Genomic DNA, 17992 nt, shown 5'->3' on the forward strand with positions numbered 1-17992 from the left:
CCGGGATATCGGAAGCGAGAAAAAATATTACAATTATCATTTTAAAAGTAGCTTTCAAGTTTGGTAGGCTTGTTTGTACCAAACATGGCTGACTTTCATCCATGTGGTTACTCAAACCCGAATTGATGGACGATTGGTATAAGCGAACTAAGAAACATCTTGTCTCGGACATGGAACCATCAATTGGTATGGATCCGTAAATTGCAGGTTGGGTAGACTTCGCATACGTTGAGTTGAGCATGAAAGCATTATAGATATGTTTCCAACATCAAAGGGGTATCAGTATTCAGTGCGAACTATCATCATCATGTTTCAACCTCTAGCCGCCTCTGCCACCAACTTTCTCCGTTTATTCCGCTCATCCTGTTCAGCCAGGACCTTGGCCGTCAACGAAGCTGCAAATGAGTTGTTGATGCCGCTGATCCTGGAGTCCTCCTTCTTCCCCGACTTGCCGTTCTCCTTGCCTGCGGCTTTGGCCTCCTCCTCCTTTAGATCATCACCCTTGCGCTTCTTCTTCTTTTCTGACTTGTCCTTCTTCAATGTGTGTGCCAACCCTTGGCCCTTGAGCTTTTCCATTCGCTTCTCTAGTCGCTCGACGTCTGTTTCTGTGGTCGCCAAGATCGTAATGATGTTGTCTTCGCTGAACTCCACACCACACTCCGGACACGCCTTTTCCTGAATCTCCTTCATTGCCACGTCGGCGAATACGTGCCCGCAAGGCACCAGGTAGACAGCCTTGACGGCAGGACCCAGCTCCTTCATCGAAATGGGGCACACCCACTTGCTGCCGCTCTTAGACACCTTTAGCTTCGCCACATCCCGCAGAGACTTGATTCCTAAACTCGAGGGCGTGATATCGTTCGGATCGTCTGATGGCATCAAGCCTTTTAGGATCGCTTCGTAGTTGTAAAGGCGCCCGCGCCAGTCCGAGACGACGGTGTCGATGTCGAGGGGTTCGCCACTCAGTGCGCAGTGAGCCCATGCATGAGCAAGTGATTCGAGTGCCGTGGCTTTGAGTTCGGAAACGGTCTTGGCACGGGCTGCGTTCTTGACAAGCTCGCGACGCTTAGGGATCGAGCCGCCGTCGTTACCCATGGTTGTTGATTGAGGGGAATGCAGGGGAATCGATCGAGAGGCGCAGACTGCGCGACAGGCGAGATAGAGTTCGAAGATGCGGTAAGAGAGGGTTAAAGTCGCGTGATCAGGTAAACGGAAACACCAAGATGAGGATAGAATGGATAAATGGCGCGTGGGATAGAAGATGGGCGAATAGTTGTGAGAGTGGAACATACAACCAAGGCTCCTACCAGGTTGAGGCGATTCCTAATTCCTAAGATTTGGGGCTTATCGATAAGCGTTGAGACTTTTGTATCTTAACCGTATCAAGAGTTGAATGCACTGTGAGACCCGCACCATATTGTGACGCTAAGGGGAATACCTTAGCAATTGACACTGTACTAGCACCTCGGCACTACTCCACGGTTGGCCCGCTAATTCCAAACCTCAGGTCAATCTAATGCCCTCCGCCTGACCCAAGCTACCAACCTCAACTTCCCCGTAAGCAACAACAAAGCGATGCGCCTGTGAAGGACGTTCGCTGAGCTGGTGCCTGCTTGAGGGCGGCGTTCATTAACTTATATACACATCAGAGCATCTCTTCTCGTCCCCTCGTTATCCGCGTTCCCCAAAAGCAGACGACACGTACTCGGCTGCGCGCTCCTCGTTGGACTCGAAGCTTGATCTCCAACTACTCCCCGCCCGACCTCAACCTTTGCCCGACCACGCGATAGCCCGCCTTCCGGGCCCTCTCTATCAAAGTACATGCGACGTTGATCGATCGAATCCGAGTGCCATACGGGCAACATGGCACAAGCACAGCAGGTCGCTTTAGAGCGGCTTGAATACATCACTCGTGGCCTTCGTTCGAGGTAGGTTTTGAGTGGCTGCTAGCTGCGCCTGATGAATCATGGATGCTAATTCTGCAGCAGGAGCGGCGACGATGTGCGCAAACGGTCTGCGATACAGCTTCGGGAGCTCGTAGTTGTCTGCCATCGAGGTATGAGATCGGACGAAAACCCAGAACCGAGCTGCTGCTAACCTCCTCTCAGACCTGAGCCCTGAGCAATTCCTCGCCTTCTACAATGCCGTCAACAACAAGATTACGCATCTCATCACACATGGCAACGACTCTTCCGAACGCCTGGGCGGCATCTACGCTCTCGATGCGCTCATCGATTTCGAGGGTGTTGATATGTCCGCTAAATATACGCGTTTCACACAGAACTTGAAAACGATCCTCCGAGGAAAAGACATCAATCCGATGCAGCCTGCCGCGATCGCCCTGGGAAAGCTTTGTCGACCTGGTGGCTCCTTGATATCTGAGTTGGTGGACTCGGAGGTCAACACAGCGCTCGAATGGCTCCAGAACGACCGTGTAGAGGAACGACGATATAGTGCGGTGCTCGTTCTTCGAGAACTCGCCCGCAGCGCGCCGACTCTGATGTATCAATACATCCCGACCATCTTCGACTGGATCTGGGTTGGACTTAGAGATTCCAGACAGCTCATCCGTGCGACGTCGGCAGAGACAGTTAGCGCCTGCTTCCGAATCCTCCGCGAGCGAGACCAAGAGATGAAGCAGTTGTGGATGAGCAAGATTTACAATGAATCGAAGCAAGGACTCAAGGTTAACACAGTCGAGTCCGTCCACGGTTCGCTACTCGTCCTGAAGGAGCTCCTCGAACAGGGAGCCATGTACATGCAGGAACACTACCAGCAGGCTTGCGACATTGTTTTCAAGCACAAGGATCATCGAGACCCGACCATCAGAAAGACTGTGGTGCTTCTGATCCCCGATCTGGCCAGCTATTCCCCAGCTGACTTTGCCCACACGTGGCTACACAAGTTCATGGTTTACTTGTCTGGCATGCTTAAGAAGGACAAGGAGCGTAATGACGCTTTCCTTGCCATCGGTAACATCGCCAACTCGGTCAAAAGCGCAATCGCTCCCTACCTCGACGGTGTGCTCATCTACGTGCGCGAAGGCCTCAGCATTCAGTCTCGTAAGAGAGGCTCAGTGGACCCCGTCTTTGACTGCATCAGCAGGCTTGCCGTGGCTGTCGGCCAGACCTTGAGCAAGTACATGGAAGCACTGCTGGACCCCATCTTTGCGTGTGACCTCACTCCTAAGCTCACCCAGGCCCTTGTCGACATGGCCTTCTATATCCCACCCGTCAAGCCGACAATCCAGGAGAGACTCCTTGACATGCTCAGCGTTGTTCTGTGTGGTGAACCTTTCAAGCCTCTTGGCGCACCACAGCCAAACACACTCAACTCGGTGCCGATTATCCCCAAGGACGCCAAGGACCCCCTGGCTTATGAGCACCGGAGGGCCGAGGTGAAGCTGGCGCTTAACACTCTCGGAAGCTTCGACTTCTCCGGCCATGTTCTGAACGAGTTTGTCCGCGACGTGGCGATCAAGTATGTGGAGGATGAGGATCCGGAGATCCGTGAAGCTGCGGCCTTGACCTGCTGCCAGCTTTACGTCCGTGACCCCATTGTCAACCAGACCAGTTACCATGCGCTACAGGTTGTTGGCGATGTCATCGAGAAGCTCTTGACCGTCGGAGTCTCGGACCCCGAACCTACCATTAGACGGACCGTCCTGGCGGCTCTCGACGAGCGATTTGACCGACACCTGGCCAAGGCGGAAAACATTCGCATCCTCTTTTTCGCTCTGAACGACGAGGTCTTTTCGATCCGAGAGGTTGCCATCTCCATTATTGGTCGCCTGGCTAGATACAACCCAGCATATGTCATCCCTTCGCTCCGCAAGACTCTCATTCAGATGCTCACTGAGCTTGAGTTCTCCGACGTCGCCCGTAGCAAGGAAGAGAGTGCCAAGCTTCTGAGTCTCTTGGTTCAGAATGCACAGTCCCTGATCAAGCCTTACGTCGAACCCATGATTTCGGTTTTGCTTCCCAAGGCGAATGATTCTAACCCCTCAGTTGCGGCCACCATTCTCAAGGCGATTGGTGAGCTTGCGACTGTGGGCGGCGAGGACATGCTGCCATACAAGGACCGCCTGATGCCGCTCATCATCGATGCGCTGCAAGATCAGAGCTCTAACTCGAAGCGAGAAGCCGCTTTGCATGCCCTGGGACAGTTGGCCAGCAACTCCGGCTATGTCATCGAGCCCTACCTTGAATATCCACAGCTCTTGGAGATTCTCCAGAGCATTATCCGAACCGAGGGACAACGGGCGCCATTACGGCAGGAGACCATCAAACTGATGGGTATCCTGGGTGCCCTCGATCCATACAAGCATCAGGTAAGTTCTTGAAGCACTTCTAGCAGGAATTGGATACTAACTGAGCCAACAGGTCGAAGAACGAACACCGGATGCCCGACGTCTCGAGTCCAACCAGCTGACAGACATTTCCCTCATGATGACGGGCTTGACCCCATCAAACAAGGAGTATTTCCCGACCGTCGTTATCAACGCCCTTCTGCAAATCCTCAAAGATCCGTCTCTGGTACAGCACCACGCAGCTGTGATTGAAGCAATTATGAACATCTTTCGCACCCTGGGACTGGAGTGTGTGTCGTTTCTTGATAGAATCATACCGGCCTTCCTCCATGTCATCAGGTCTGCTACCTCCACAAGATTGGAGTCCTACTTCAACCAGTTGGCAACTCTCGTTAGCATTGTCCGACAGCATATCAGAAATTATCTCCCGGACATTGTCGAGATCTTGCAAGAATACTGGCACACGTCACCATCACTTCAGACCACCATCATGTCTCTTGTCGAGGCCATATCAAGGTCTCTTGAGGGAGAGTTCAAGATTTATCTGGCCAGTCTCCTTCCGCTGATGCTTGGCGTTCTTGACAAGGACACCTCTGCTAAGCGCACCCCGTCGGAGAGGGTGATGCATGCTTTCTTGGTGTTTGGTGCCAGTGCCGAGGAGTACATGCATCTCATCATTCCTGTGATTGTGCGCACATTTGAGAAGCAGGGTCAGCCCACCTTCATTCGAAAGCAGGCTATCGACACGATTGGAAAGATCTCGCGTCAAGTCAACCTCAACGACTACGCTGCAAAGATCATCCACCCACTGACGCGTGTGTTGGACATGGGAGAGCCTCAGCTGCGACTGGCTGCTCTGGACACCCTCTGTGCCCTTATTCAGCAGCTGGGCAAGGATTACCTCCACTTTATGGGTACCGTCAACAAGACCATCAACCAGCATCAGATCCAGCACCCCAACTACGAGCTTTTTGTCAGCAAGCTGCAGAAGGGTGAGGTTTTGCCTCAGGATCTGAGCTCTGCCGATCGATTTGCCGATGGATCGGAGGAGCCTACCTTTGCTGACCAAGGAACGAAGAAGCTGGAGATGAACGCCATTCATCTCAAGGCCGCTTGGGACACTAAGGGCAAGTCGACCAAGGAAGATTGGCAAGAATGGCTGCGACGATTCAGCACAACTCTGCTGACTGAATCTCCGAATCACGCTCTGCGAGCCTGTGCTAGTCTCGCAAGTGTTTACCTGCCTCTGGCACGAGAACTGTTCAACTCGGCGTTTGTGTCATGCTGGAGCGAGCTGTACGAACAGTTCCAGGACGAGCTCATCCAGAACATCGAAAGCGCCATCAAGTCAGAGAACGTCCCACCTGATCTGCTTGGACTTCTGCTCAACCTTGCCGAGTTTATGGAGCATGACGACAAGGCTTTGCCGATTGACATTCGGGTGCTGGGTAGGGAGGCTGCTCGCTGTCACGCTTATGCAAAGGCCTTGCACTACAAGGAACTCGAGTTCCTGCAGGACCAGAGCAGTGGCGCTGTCGAGGCCCTGATCGTTATCAACAATCAGCTTCAGCAGTCTGATGCTGCTATCGGTATTCTCCGCAAAGCTCAATTGTATAAGGAAGGCATTCAGCTGCGGGAGACATGGTTCGAGAAGTTGGAGCGTTGGGAGGAAGCACTGGCTTTCTACAACAAGCGAGAGGCGGAGGTGCCTGAAGACCAGGCAATTCCTGTCGACATTGTCATGGGCAAGATGCGTTGTTTGCATGCCCTTGGCGAGTGGGAAGCACTGGCTACCTTGACTGGCAGCACCTGGGCCAACTCGACACCCGAGGTCCAGAGGATGATAGCACCCCTCGCCACGGCTGCCGCATGGGGTCTGAATAAGTGGGACTCCATGGACAACTATCTCTCGTCCCTCAAGAGGTACTCGCCTGACCGATCATTCTTTGGAGCAATCCTGGCTCTCCACCGAAACCAGTTCCGCGAGGCCATCGCCTGCGTGCAGCAAGCCCGAGAAGGACTGGACACCGAGCTGAGCGCGTTGGTTAGCGAGTCGTACAACCGAGCGTACCAGGTTGTGGTCCGAGTTCAGATGCTGGCTGAGCTGGAGGAACTTATCGTCTACAAACAGTGCGACGAGAAGAAGCAAGCCATTATGAGACGAACCTGGGAGACTCGATTGAAGGGTTGCCAGAGGAACGTCGAGGTTTGGCAGCGCATGCTGCGACTGCGTGCTATAGTGATTGCACCGTCGGAGAACATGCACATGTGGATCAAGTTTGCCAACCTGTGCCGCAAGTCTGGCAGAATGGGACTGGCCGAGAAGTCGCTCAAGCAACTCATTGGCAGTGACGCTCCTCTGGAGTCTATGATCCCCTACTGGAACGAGAGACCGACGGCGCCCGGGCCTAGGAACACAGCAGCGCAAGTCATCTACGCTGTGCTCAAGTACCAGTGGGAGCTCGGACAGCAGCCCGGTTTTAAGTTGTCTGGTACCGCTGAGAAGACTCTGTACTGCCTGCGCAAGTTTACCAACGATGCCGCCCATCGCCTGGATATTGCTAGAGCCCATCTCAGTGCTCAGACAGGCGGCGACATGGGTATGGCCACTGAGTACGGCTTCCAGAACCAGATGGACCCTTCCCTCATGAGCCCGCAGACTCAACGCGCCTTGTATGACCAGACGGTGCTGCTGGCCAAGTGCTACCTCAGGCAGGGCGAGTGGCTGATTGCTCTCAACAAGGATGACTGGCAATACACCCAAGTCCAGGACATTCTTACATCGTACTCGCAAGCGACAAAGTACAATCCTCGATGGTACAAGGCCTGGCATGCCTGGGCATTGGCCAACTTTGAGATTGTTCAGGCGCTGTCAGCGAGAAACGAAGGCCACTTGTCGAGGACGGATCAGGCTATGGTGATAGAACACGTTGTCCCGGCCGTCAAGGGCTTCTTCAAGTCAATTGCCCTGTCACAGGGAAGCTCGCTACAGGATACTCTTCGGTTGCTCACGCTCTGGTTCACACATGGAGGCAGTGCCGATGTCAACGCGGCCGTCACTGAAGGTTTCGCCAACGTCAGCGTCGATACATGGCTGGAGGTCATTCCTCAGCTCATTGCCAGAATCAATCAGCCTAACAAGCGCGTCCAGCAGTCCGTTCATAACCTGCTTGCTGATGTCGGACGAGCTCACCCTCAGGCTCTGGTGTACCCCCTGACCGTGGCTATGAAGTCGTGGCAGAACACCCGTAGATCGCGCTCTGCCGCCCAGATTATGGACAGCATGCGACAGCATAGCGCGAATCTGGTTGCCCAGGCTGACACGGTTAGTCACGAGCTGATCCGTGTGGCTGTTCTGTGGCATGAACTTTGGCACGAGGGACTGGAAGAAGCATCACGACTGTACTTTGGCGATCACAACATTGAAGGGATGTTTGCGACTCTTGAGCCACTGCACGAGCTTCTCGAGCGAGGACCCGAGACCCTTCGAGAGATCTCTTTCGCCCAGGCCTTTGGTAGAGATTTGAAGGAGGCTCAAGATTGGTGCCGACAATACGAGACAAGCCAAGATGTCAACGACCTGAACCAAGCCTGGGACCTGTACTATCAGGTATTCCGCAGGATCAGCAGGCAACTACCTCAGGTTACGACCCTAGAGTTGACATACTGCTCACCCAAGCTGCTTAACGCCAAGAATCTTGACTTGGCTGTCCCCGGAACGTACAAGAGTGGACAGCCGATCGTGAGGATAATGTCCTTCGAGACGACGTTTAGCGTTATCAACTCTAAGCAAAGGCCGCGGAAGCTCAATATCAACGGCAGCGATGGCAAGTCATCAGCCTTCCTGCTCAAGGGACATGAAGATATTCGCCAGGACGAACGAGTTATGCAGCTGTTCGGCCTGTGCAACACCCTCCTGGCCCATGACTCGGAGTGCTACAAGCGCCACCTCAACATCCAGCGGTATCCGGCCATCCCGCTGTCGCAGAATAGTGGTCTGCTGGGCTGGGTTCCCAACAGCGATACTCTCCACGTGCTGATTAGGGAATACCGCGAGAGTCGCAAGATCCTGCTCAACATTGAGCACCGCATCATGCTCCAGATGGCGCCCGATTACGACAACCTGACCTTGATGCAGAAAGTCGAGGTCTTTGGTTATGCGCTTGACAACACAACGGGCCAAGATCTGTACCGTGTGCTGTGGCTCAAGTCCAAGTCGTCCGAGGCCTGGCTTGAGAGAAGAACAAACTACACACGCTCGCTTGGTGTCATGTCTATGGTGGGCTATATCCTGGGTCTGGGAGATCGTCATCCTTCCAACCTGATGCTCGACCGAGTCACTGGCAAGATCATCCACATTGATTTCGGTGACTGTTTCGAGGTTGCCATGAAGCGAGAGAAATACCCCGAGCGGGTTCCCTTCCGACTGACTCGCATGTTGACGTATGCGATGGAGGTCAGCAACATTGAGGGTAGCTTCAGGATTACATGCGAGAACGTGATGAGGGTGTTGAGAGACAACAAGGAGAGTGTCATGGCTGTTCTTGAAGCGGTGAGTTGCCTCATTTTTTGTTGATGTGATATGATACTAACAGGTGACAGTTCATCCATGACCCCCTTCTTACCTGGCGATTGACCAATGCTGCTTCGCCAGCAGGCCCCAACTTCCGCTCTGAGAGAGACGCACCAATCCCTGGCGCGGGAGGAGTCCGAGCTAGACGCCAGTCCATCCTCGACAGCGATGTTGCACCCTCTGAGCTGCTCAATGCAGCTGAGCCCTCTGCACCACCAACACGAAGCCGAGCCAGGACCAACAGCTCAGCAGCACAAGACGGCAACCCCATGGTTAACGGCACTCAGGAGGTGGAGAGCCAGAACGCGCGAGCAGTCGAGGTGCTGGACCGCGTGGCGCAGAAGCTCACGGGTCGGGACTTTAAGAACAATGAAGAGCTCGACGTGATCAACCAGGTCAACAAGCTCATCATGGAGGCGACCAAGCTGGAGAATCTGTGCCAGCACTATATCGGTTGGTGCAGCTTCTGGTAGACGGGGGCTTGTCTCTGCGTGGGATCTGAGATACCCCCTTGTTTTGTAGATGTGTTTAGAGGAGTTGGGAGGGCTTTGATGATTGATATCAGGGATTGATTCGTGACGGAAGGGAATTGCCTCTTTTTACATGTGGAGATGTAATTGATGTACGAGCGAGTAGCATGTGTTATAACAGTCACGACTTGGCTGTTTTTATACAGTCACTCAAGCGACGCCGGTGATTTAGTTTACTCTATCAGCGTGTATAGATCAAGTCAAAGTCAAAGTCTTGTTTTATATGCGATAGCAGGCATAGTATTTACCTTGATCCATCTCCTCATAGCTCATCCTTTCCCCGAGAGGCCTGCCTCGCAGCGATCTCCTGAAAATCACAGGCAGCCGGTGTTCCAACCTCCATCTTGTAAACACACTTTTCCATCTCGCTGACCCTCCAGAGCTCCTCGGTCTCTGAGCAGCCCAGCCACACGTCGGTCCGCCTCTTGGGACCGTTCCAGCACTGCTGACCGTCCTCGTACCGAAGAACAATGCGCTCTCCCTTGCCGAGACTCTTTCCGTCGAGACGTTCTTCGTCGTCTGCGATGTCGTGGTCGACGCGGTTGAAGAAACCCATGCCACTGTGGCCGTGTCCCTTCTTTGACTTTTGCATCGTCTTGTCGAGCCAGCAGTGCTCGTACGTGTACTCTCCCGCGTCGAGGCTGATACACTTGCCCTTGAGGGCGCGGAAGATTCCCTCGGGGCCGTAGTCCTTGTCGAGGTCTGCCTGCTCTGACTCGAGCGACTTGGCCTTCTTCTCGAGGTCTCTGTCTGCAGCTGCGAGGGCTTCGCGGGCGGCGCGGACGAGGGTGGATTCTTGGCCAGGGGCTGTGTTGTCGGCGAGGAGGCCGTTTGTGACGAGCCAGACGCGGAGGGAGTCGAGGGTACCGTGGAGAAGGGAGCGGGCGAAGGATGGGAGGTAGGCTTCGAAGTTGTAGACTGGACATGTTAGTGATGATCTTGTAGATAGGGGTTGTGTGACTTACTGATGTCAGTGTCGCTGCCGTCAACCTCCTCAAACTCCTTCCAGTTAACGCCATTACTCTCACTATCCTCCCTGAGGACACTCAAGAGATCAGCGTCATTAACGTCTTGCCTCTGACTCTTCTCAGATTCGACACGAGCCGAGTAGTCCTCAAAAGACCTAATGGCAGACTTGACACCCTCGTCGTTGAAGTTGGGGTTATACTCGGACTTGAACTTTGTAAGCAGCTCCTCCAGCTCACCGACTCGGTCCTTGAGCGCGTCGCGCTGGTCGACGACGTTGTTGAGTGTATCCCTGAGCTCGTTGACGCGTGCCTTGGCCAATCCGACGAGAACACCCAGCTTTCCACCGCTGCCTTCGCCGCGGACGACCTTGCCCTTTTCCTCTTGCTCGACTTCGCGGTGCTTCTTGGCTAGCTCTTCTCTCTTGGCTTCGAGGTTGGCAATCTCCTTCTTGAGGTCGATGACCTTGGCTTCGACCTGTTGACGGAGAGATTGAGCTTCCTTGATGAGAACGTCTCGTTGCTCGGCTGCCTTTTCCATATTCTTTCGCTTCTCTTCTTCTAACCTCCTGTATTCCTTTCCAATCTCGGCACATCGGTTCTCGCACTTGACACCGCCTACACCACCATACTCCTCGGTGCCATCACAGCAGATATCGTAATCGCACACGCCATCATTGACGTAACTAAAAGGCACATACATGCCAATGTGACCCTCATTGGCACACCAGAAGCCAGGAAGAGCATTAGTGGTGTTGGTCGTGCCAGACACGGAACCTTCAAGGGGCTGCTCGGGGGAGAGAGGATCGATGTTGGCGCAGGCAGCGGTGCCAGGTTCGTCGGAGCCGTCGGGGCAATCGCACGAGTTATCGTTGACCTGGCTCAAGCTCAGCTTGATGGCTGCGTTTGTGATGCAAGAGAAGGTCTCCTTGCCGTCGTAGTGAGCGGCGACTTGATAGCTGTTAGCTCAAAGCTTGTGGATAGCTTCAGGAGGAGAGTGTGTACATTCAGGGCCTACGCCTCTTGGCAGACTGCCAGCAGCGGCCAATGTAAAGGCGTAGATAGCGCTCAGCAGAGCTACAGAGCTTGGATGCTGCATTTTGTACGTGTCGAGGCTTTAAATGTTCAAATGATGAAGCTCTCGCTCTCGTTGAGAGTTGGAGTTTGGACAGGTCAGCCAGAAGGAGACGAGACCGACACCGACAAGGGAGAGGTACCCACTGAAACTAACCTAACTACAGGGGGCTTGACAACCCCTGGGCGGTAAATGTTCGGTGATGGATGGAATGATGGACCCACTGGAGGGGTGAGGGCACTAAAAGGTGGGGGATAAGAAAGAAAAAATGTTGCCCCTCCAAAGAAAACATCAAGAGTCACCAACTGAGAATATCGACACTCATTTATTCTACGGTTGTATTCAAAATGGCCCCTACAGATCAAGAAGCCATCAAGGCCCTTAGCACACTCGTCGAAACAGCTAGAACCCTCCTCAAACAACTCCAGTCTGTCCTCACCGAGATCCAACGAAACCCATCCTCCTCGTCCACGTCAGATTCTCCCTCTTCAGACATCGACGCCCTAGCTCTCGCCCGCGACTCGTCTTCCCTCATCCGAGCCCACGGGACAAAGATTTCTCTCCTCGTCATCAACGAACCATTTACACCGAGTGCCGTGGCCACCGTTATTCGAGAACTCGTCAAGGGTCCTATCCCCGGTTTGGCGAGTGCCGCACAGGCATGCGAGACGAACCTATACACTGCTGTTGTTCGGAAAGAGCTTGCTTATAGAGCACAAAATGTTCTAGCTGAGCTAGAAAAGCTACTGCAGAGGGTTCCTAAGGATGGCAAGGTTCTCTCTGGTGGAAACAGAGATGGCGGAAAGGGCAGTCTCGCTCTGACGGGTATGCTCTGGTCAGCTTGCGACGATGTCATTGGTTTGGCTACCATGGGCGTGGGAGGCTTCTTTGTCAAGAAGGCTGAACAATGGAGAGATACACTCAAGGATGTCATGGAGGAGATGAAGGAATGGGGAGACGAGGAACCAGATGACGACGAAGACGAAGATGAGGTGGACGACCTGGCAGATCAACTCGGCGACGCCTCCATCTCGAAGCAAGACATGCTCGACGACCTAATGAGCTCAGGAGGAACAATCCCCAAGTCAGACCCCGACAAGATCCGTCCCCGTCTCGACTCAACTCTCAAGCGTCTCCGAATGATTGTCCTCCTATATCAAGCCATCTCCAAGCGCCGCTTCAAGAAACTCCCCAAGGATACCACGAAATCCGACATGCCCCAGCGACTAGACAAGACGGCAAATGTGCTAGAAGGGCTACCGGACGAGTTTGGAGATTTGGCTGGTGCATTCTATGATCTTGATCCTGAAGAGATTGATAGGCTTATGGAGGAGTGCTTTAACAGTGCTGCTGGGGTTGGTGAAGTGCTTAAGTTGGGATGGCAGGGTGAAAAGGATGAGTTTACGGATTGGATAGACAAGTTTCAAGTTGAAGTCAAGAAGACATGACATCTTTTTTGTCTAAAAATACAAGAATATTAAGACGACCCAGTCTCACGAAAGTATACACACAGCTTTAAACCAGGCAAGACATTTAAAGTCCAATAGCCAAAGAGTTAAAGTTGAGGTATCCCGTCGAAGGCATATTAGTAGTAATAGCGCCTCCGACAACACTTCGATCTCCCATCTGGAGCGTGACCTCGCCGAGACTGCCATCAAAGGGGACTTCAAAATAGCTCGCCCTGGTACCGGTGCCGTTGGCGATGAACCTCTCCTCTCGAGAGTCTCCGATCTTGATGAGGACTTCTTCTTCGCCGGTTGTGATGGCTACGACGCTGACGACGTCTTTGGCGCCGACGCTTGCGCTCTCGGTACCGTCTTGGCCCCAGACGGTGCCTCCATCGGAACCAAGGGTAGCGGATGTGGTTCTATACCAAGCAACAGCCGTCTCTCCATTGGGAAGAGGCACGTCAGGAGATCCAGCCTTGTAAGCCTGAATGAAATAAGGCAGCAGAGAGCGCAGAGCAGAGTGCTCATATCCATCGACATAAACCTCTGCACCACGAACAATCTGCGAAGGAACAATATCCGCAATATAGCTCGACTCGCTGAAATCGTTCCAGGTGATGATCTCGATGGCATCGGGGAGGACGTCGAGAACTTGGAGCCAACGGTCGTACCAGAGGGATTCGCTGGAAGAATACCAGTTCTTGCCCCATTCCGCAAGGTCTTGTACTTTGTTAGTTGTGTTTGATGACGAGGGGTTAGGGACAGATACTTACTGACGTAGAATGAAGGGCTAACTCCCATCATGAAGGGCTTATCTCCAAGGACAGACTTGTATTCGTGGTCTTCGTCGGCTGTCATCTTTGTTTGTCCAGCCGCAGGCCAAGCATTCCACGAAACTGTACTCATTAGCATAAACCCAACCCCCCTTTCAACAAACACTTACAAGCTCCATCAACAATGCTCAACTTGTCCTTCAACCCACCAGGTCCAATACTGCTCCAATCTGGCACCAAAAAGATACCCCCAGTCCCCTGCCTGACACTCCCCCACTGATCCGCCCACCCAGCACCCTCAAAAGTACTAACAAGCGGCCTCTCATCCGTCTTGATCTGCGCCGGCGAGTCCTTGAAAGTATTGATAAGATCAACAACGGCGGCAGAATCGAAAGAAGCCGTCTGCATGTCAAACGAGAGGAAAAGACCAAAAGAAGCGGCCTCGGCGGCTGCGTAGGCTTGGTGGAGCTGGGTCAAGGTCCATGTGTCTGTGCCGATGTTGAGGGCGAAACCGTCGATTCCGACTGCTTGGGCGTCGGAAATGTCCTTTTGCCATTGTTCGGGTGATTGCCCGTCGGTGAGACCGACCTAGACATTGTTAGACGTGTGAAATATTAGCTGGAGCAGTGGTAAATACCATGTAATGGGCGTAGACCTGGCGAGACATGGTGGGCTGTGGGGTACACATGGATAACAGAAGAAAGAGTTGAAAAGAATCCTGCGTTGTAAAGCAAAAAGAGTGACTGAACCAAATAAGAACCATTCAAGAGACCTTCAACTCTTCTATATCTCTTACCCAAACAAGGATACCCAAAATCTCACATCAGCCTTGGCCCTCAAGCGGAAACAGTCGAATTTCGCTTCATCGTTCCATGTCCTCGCTTGTGAAACTTCACTCCGGGGGCCCTTCAATCTCGGGGCCGAACACAGGGATCATGGGCCAATTGCGACAACTCTTGGCATAACTCGTACCTTGGCGAACTGGCATAGGCAAGATGACATCAGCTGAAGGATTCGAAACGTAGGATTAAAAGTCTTGGAACTGGGGGATTTGGGCCTAATTCAGGGTTCGTATGTCGTCCCATTGAATGTGTGTGCATTGACTTGGCCAATCCCACCAGCCCCTCGCGAGGCCAAACTGGTGTGACAAGAATATTAACCCCAAATTGAGAAGAATTAACCCCAAATTGAGAGGATTCGATGCAAAATAGGAAACTCAAGTTCCACATGTTGCAATTTCGACCTTGCCCTATGTAGATCATTAGTCAAGTCAAGGCCATCTGTTCCTCTGTTCCTGCATGACAGGTTCCATCACCAACTTCACATCGAAACAAGTGTCGCTAAATCAAGTTTTCATGGCACAAATATTACATGCCCGCTACCTGCCCACCCTCGGCATGCCCTTCCTTTGCTTGTCGTATACAAAATACATACTATTCATCCGTCGTTGACTGTCTACTCACCGATTCATCTCTGTACAATCCCGCACGACTTGACTCCACTTGTGCTTACTGTCGAATCTCGCCTAGTTGACCGCCTTGTTCGTTTATTGTGCCAGCGTTGCCACTGTCGGGTGTCCAAGCTGCTTGTCCTCTGCCTCGTTATCATTCGTGGGTGCTGGCGTTTCCGGTGTAATGGTCAACGCAGGTGGGCAGAGAGAGCCCGTGTATACCTCCGTCTTGGGAGCTTGCCCACCCTCCTCCACATGTTCTATATCCGCGTCCTCCTTATCATCTTCCTTCACCTGGGATAGTGGTCGTGGGTGTGGAGCTACACCGCTACCAGGAGACTCCGTGTCGTCACCATCGCGCCGAACAGACCCATCTTCGAGATTGGCCCCGACCATCTGAGCCAAGCTGCTAAAGTTGAACATGGGCTCAGCTCCAGCGCTTCCCGCATCGCGATCTCCATCGTCACTGTAGGCGCCAAGGCTCAGTCCACTAGACCGAGGGTTTCCATCGGCGCCTGTGTATCCCGGCCCAGCGTAGCTACCGGCAGGGCTGTCCGCAATAGACGATCCGACCGAGGAAGCGTTGCTCATCTGTCTAAGATGCGATCCTCCTCGGGGAGGTGCTGATGGAAGAGGAAGAGAGCTGGAGGATGACGTCGGTCCGGTGTGAGATTCCTGGGGACCTCGATCAACTCCTTTGCCCTTTCCTGCGTTCTCGTCCTTGGCTCTGGTTTCCGCTGGTGTTTCGGGAGTGCTGGATGCTTGCGATGCCCTCGAGACTGTAGCCTCCATCCTCAAGTTGCTGGCAGTACTATTGCCACGTCGTCGACCCAGACCCAAAGACAGACTGCTTCCACTTGCACCGCTGGCGCTGCCACCATATGGATGAGCACCAGCCTTCTTGGCTGCTTTCCGCTCTTCCTTCTCTCGCTTCTTTGCCTCCTTTCGTATAGCCTTTTCTTCCTTGCGCTTGCGTTCCTCTTCCGCAGCCAAAGAAAGACGAACGGCTTCCATAAACATCATTTCTTCAAGTTCGTCCATCCTATTGCGTCGAGCTCCGGGAATGCTCCTAGATGAGTCCCTAACACCAGGCTCTGGTCCCTCGGTCGCGTCGATCTGAGAGTCCTCCTGGCTCTGGTTCTGGGTGCTTCCACTGGCATTGTTATTGCTTCCAGTGTTCCTCCTGCTGAAACGTCCAGGTCTCAGTATCGATCTCTGCTCATTTCCACCCATAAGAAAAGCGGCGGTGTGAAGCGCGGTGGCGGCAGCGGCTCTACGGGCCTGGTGATTTCTAGCCGATGCCAGCTTTGCTGCCCAGTCAGGCCGTACGCGATCTGTAGTGATGACATTTGGCGCATTCGCAGACAAACTATGTGTGCGCCTGCGACCGGTTGGCGCCGGCGAGGTTGGGGGAAGTGTACTATTCAATGAGCTCTGGGACGACATGGCCGTGCCGTACGGAAGGTTGCCATGCATGGTATTGTAGACGAGGCCACGGCGGAACGGGGGAGGATCGTACGTGACGCCAAACTCTGGCTGCTGGCAGTATGGGCACGACGATGGTTCCGAAGTAAGCATCTCTGGGGGGTCGTCGGGTGTAATACCCTGAGTAGGGTCTCTGGCCTCGCCGTTGGGGTGATGCTCGGGAAGATGAGGGTCTGCGCGCTTGATCTGTACAAAGCATTCACTGCAGATAGGTTGATCACAGCATCGCGTGTGGTTAAGATAAGGGGGGTAAGAAAGGAAGCAGATGGGACAGTCGTCAGCATCCTTATACAAAAAGACCTCGAGCGGCTGGCCGTTAACAAAGGGATCGTGAGGTAGAGTCACTTCCTTGGGTGATAGATCCGTCGACGAGGCGTTGCGAGATCCCACACTCAGGGCAGCGGCGAGCGCCTTTGCTCGAGGCTTGAACGGAGAGCTCGACTTGTTTGGCCCGGCCGATACGGGGGATGGGAGTCCTGATCCAGCATTAGATCCGCTACGATCCGATGCCACGGAAAGCGTTCGAGGCCCCATGGGCACCATAAGGTTCTGGCTCGAGGCTGATGGATGCTCCACGGGAGGAGGCGGCTGTGGTATCAAGTCCGGATCGGGAGGCGCATCGGCGGCGGGGATCGGAAGGCCGCGGGCAGCGGCAATCAGCTGGTGTTCAGTCCAGCTAGGAGACCAATCGTTGAGACCTTGCCAAAAGGGCGCAAGCTTTCTCTCAATCTAGAGTACAGCTGTCAGCATGATAACGATTATTGTAGTAGCGGTAAGAAATACCTGCAGTTGCCTCACAACAGGCTTGCTGAAATCTTCTGTTCCCGTGTAGGTGCCCAATGTGACCAGATAACCTCCATCGATGTGCTCCTCGCGCATACTGCGCTCACGTTCCTTGGCTCGCGCAACCCGCTCTCTTTCAAGTCTTCTCGCCTCGCGTTCTTGCTTAGTCTCGCGACGTTCAAAAGGAACATCCTGTCTTTCGCGGGAGGAGCCAGCGCCAATACCAAAGATCTCTGCCCTACTCATGCGTCTTCGTGAAGCTGTCCCCGACTCCCTCATGTTCATGTATTCCCGGACTGAGGGATCTCCAGGCGTTGAATGGCGCCGACCGGGATCACCCTCAGGCCGGGCCTCTTTTGTACTCGAGTTACCCATGATGAATGCTGGGAGGACGGCGGCGGCTGCTCGAGGTTAGCCGGATGGCGCGATTGCGCACACGAGCCGCTGGTCTTTATACGGCGGTGTTGGGGACCAAGGCGGTGATTGTCGTGTGTCGCTGTGTGTGACAAATAACAAAGAATCGTCGTCGAATAACGGGGTTGCAAAATGGATGCGGTGAATCTATGTTGATGGCCAGAAGAGAAGTAGAGTTCTGCCACGA

General features: G+C 53.5%; 6 protein-coding genes across 6 annotated transcripts; 2 read left to right on the top strand and 4 right to left on the bottom strand.

Moving 5' to 3' along the window:
• Positions 1–312: 312 nt before the first annotated feature.
• On the bottom strand, positions 313–1095 carry NECHADRAFT_77218 (uncharacterized protein; the record flags this gene model as incomplete). The annotated part of the gene is made up of 1 exon (XM_003041553.1): positions 313–1095. The coding sequence occupies one exon, from the start codon at positions 1093–1095 to the stop codon at positions 313–315; it is 783 nt and encodes a 260-aa protein (XP_003041599.1).
• Positions 1096–1863: 768 nt separating this feature from the next.
• On the top strand, positions 1864–9355 carry NECHADRAFT_34931 (uncharacterized protein; the record flags this gene model as incomplete). Its single annotated transcript, XM_003041498.1, has 5 exons — positions 1864–1928; positions 1989–2056; positions 2109–4330; positions 4383–8861; positions 8912–9355. 5 exons carry the CDS (start codon positions 1864–1866, stop codon positions 9353–9355), a joined length of 7278 nt encoding a protein of 2425 aa, XP_003041544.1.
• A 258-nt stretch (positions 9356–9613) lies between these two features.
• Positions 9614–11505, bottom strand: NECHADRAFT_66980 (uncharacterized protein). The gene is made up of 3 exons (XM_003041554.1): positions 11383–11505; positions 10378–11328; positions 9614–10330 (listed from the first exon to the last, which is right to left on the bottom strand). The coding sequence occupies exons 1-3, from the start codon at positions 11474–11476 to the stop codon at positions 9675–9677; spliced, it is 1701 nt and encodes a 566-aa protein (XP_003041600.1). The 5' UTR covers positions 11477–11505; the 3' UTR covers positions 9614–9674.
• A 294-nt stretch (positions 11506–11799) lies between these two features.
• On the top strand, positions 11800–12900 carry NECHADRAFT_34917 (uncharacterized protein; the record flags this gene model as incomplete). Its single annotated transcript, XM_003041499.1, has 1 exon — positions 11800–12900. The coding sequence occupies one exon, from the start codon at positions 11800–11802 to the stop codon at positions 12898–12900; it is 1101 nt and encodes a 366-aa protein (XP_003041545.1).
• Positions 12901–13216: 316 nt separating this feature from the next.
• NECHADRAFT_19687 (uncharacterized protein) lies at positions 13217–13609 on the bottom strand (the record flags this gene model as incomplete). Its single annotated transcript, XM_003041555.1, has 1 exon — positions 13217–13609. A coding segment is annotated over one exon (393 nt), but the record flags the coding sequence as incomplete, so codon positions are not given.
• Positions 13610–15010: 1401 nt separating this feature from the next.
• Positions 15011–17766, bottom strand: NECHADRAFT_58744 (uncharacterized protein; the record flags this gene model as incomplete). Its single annotated transcript, XM_003041556.1, has 2 exons — positions 15011–17337; positions 17392–17766. The coding sequence occupies 2 exons, from the start codon at positions 17764–17766 to the stop codon at positions 15220–15222; spliced, it is 2493 nt and encodes an 830-aa protein (XP_003041602.1). The 3' UTR covers positions 15011–15219.
• Between the last annotated feature and the right edge of the window lie 226 nt (positions 17767–17992).

The sequence above is a fragment of the Fusarium vanettenii genome (assembly GCF_000151355.1).
Source record: "Fusarium vanettenii 77-13-4 chromosome 3 genomic scaffold NECHAsca_44_chr3_2_0, whole genome shotgun sequence".
Taxonomy (NCBI): Eukaryota; Fungi; Ascomycota; class Sordariomycetes; order Hypocreales; family Nectriaceae; genus Fusarium; species Fusarium vanettenii.

Coding starts and splice junctions, on each gene's coding strand:
- NECHADRAFT_66980 (XM_003041554.1), bottom strand. CDS start 11,476: ATGCAGCATCCAAGCTCTGTAGCTCTGCTGAGCGCTATCTACGCCTTT. Junction 11,329..11,382: donor AAGAGGCGTAGGCCCTGAAT/GTACACACTCTC, acceptor ACAGCTATCAAG/TCGCCGCTCACTACGACGGC. Junction 10,331..10,377: donor CGGCAGCGACACTGACATCA/GTAAGTCACACA, acceptor TAACATGTCCAG/TCTACAACTTCGAAGCCTAC.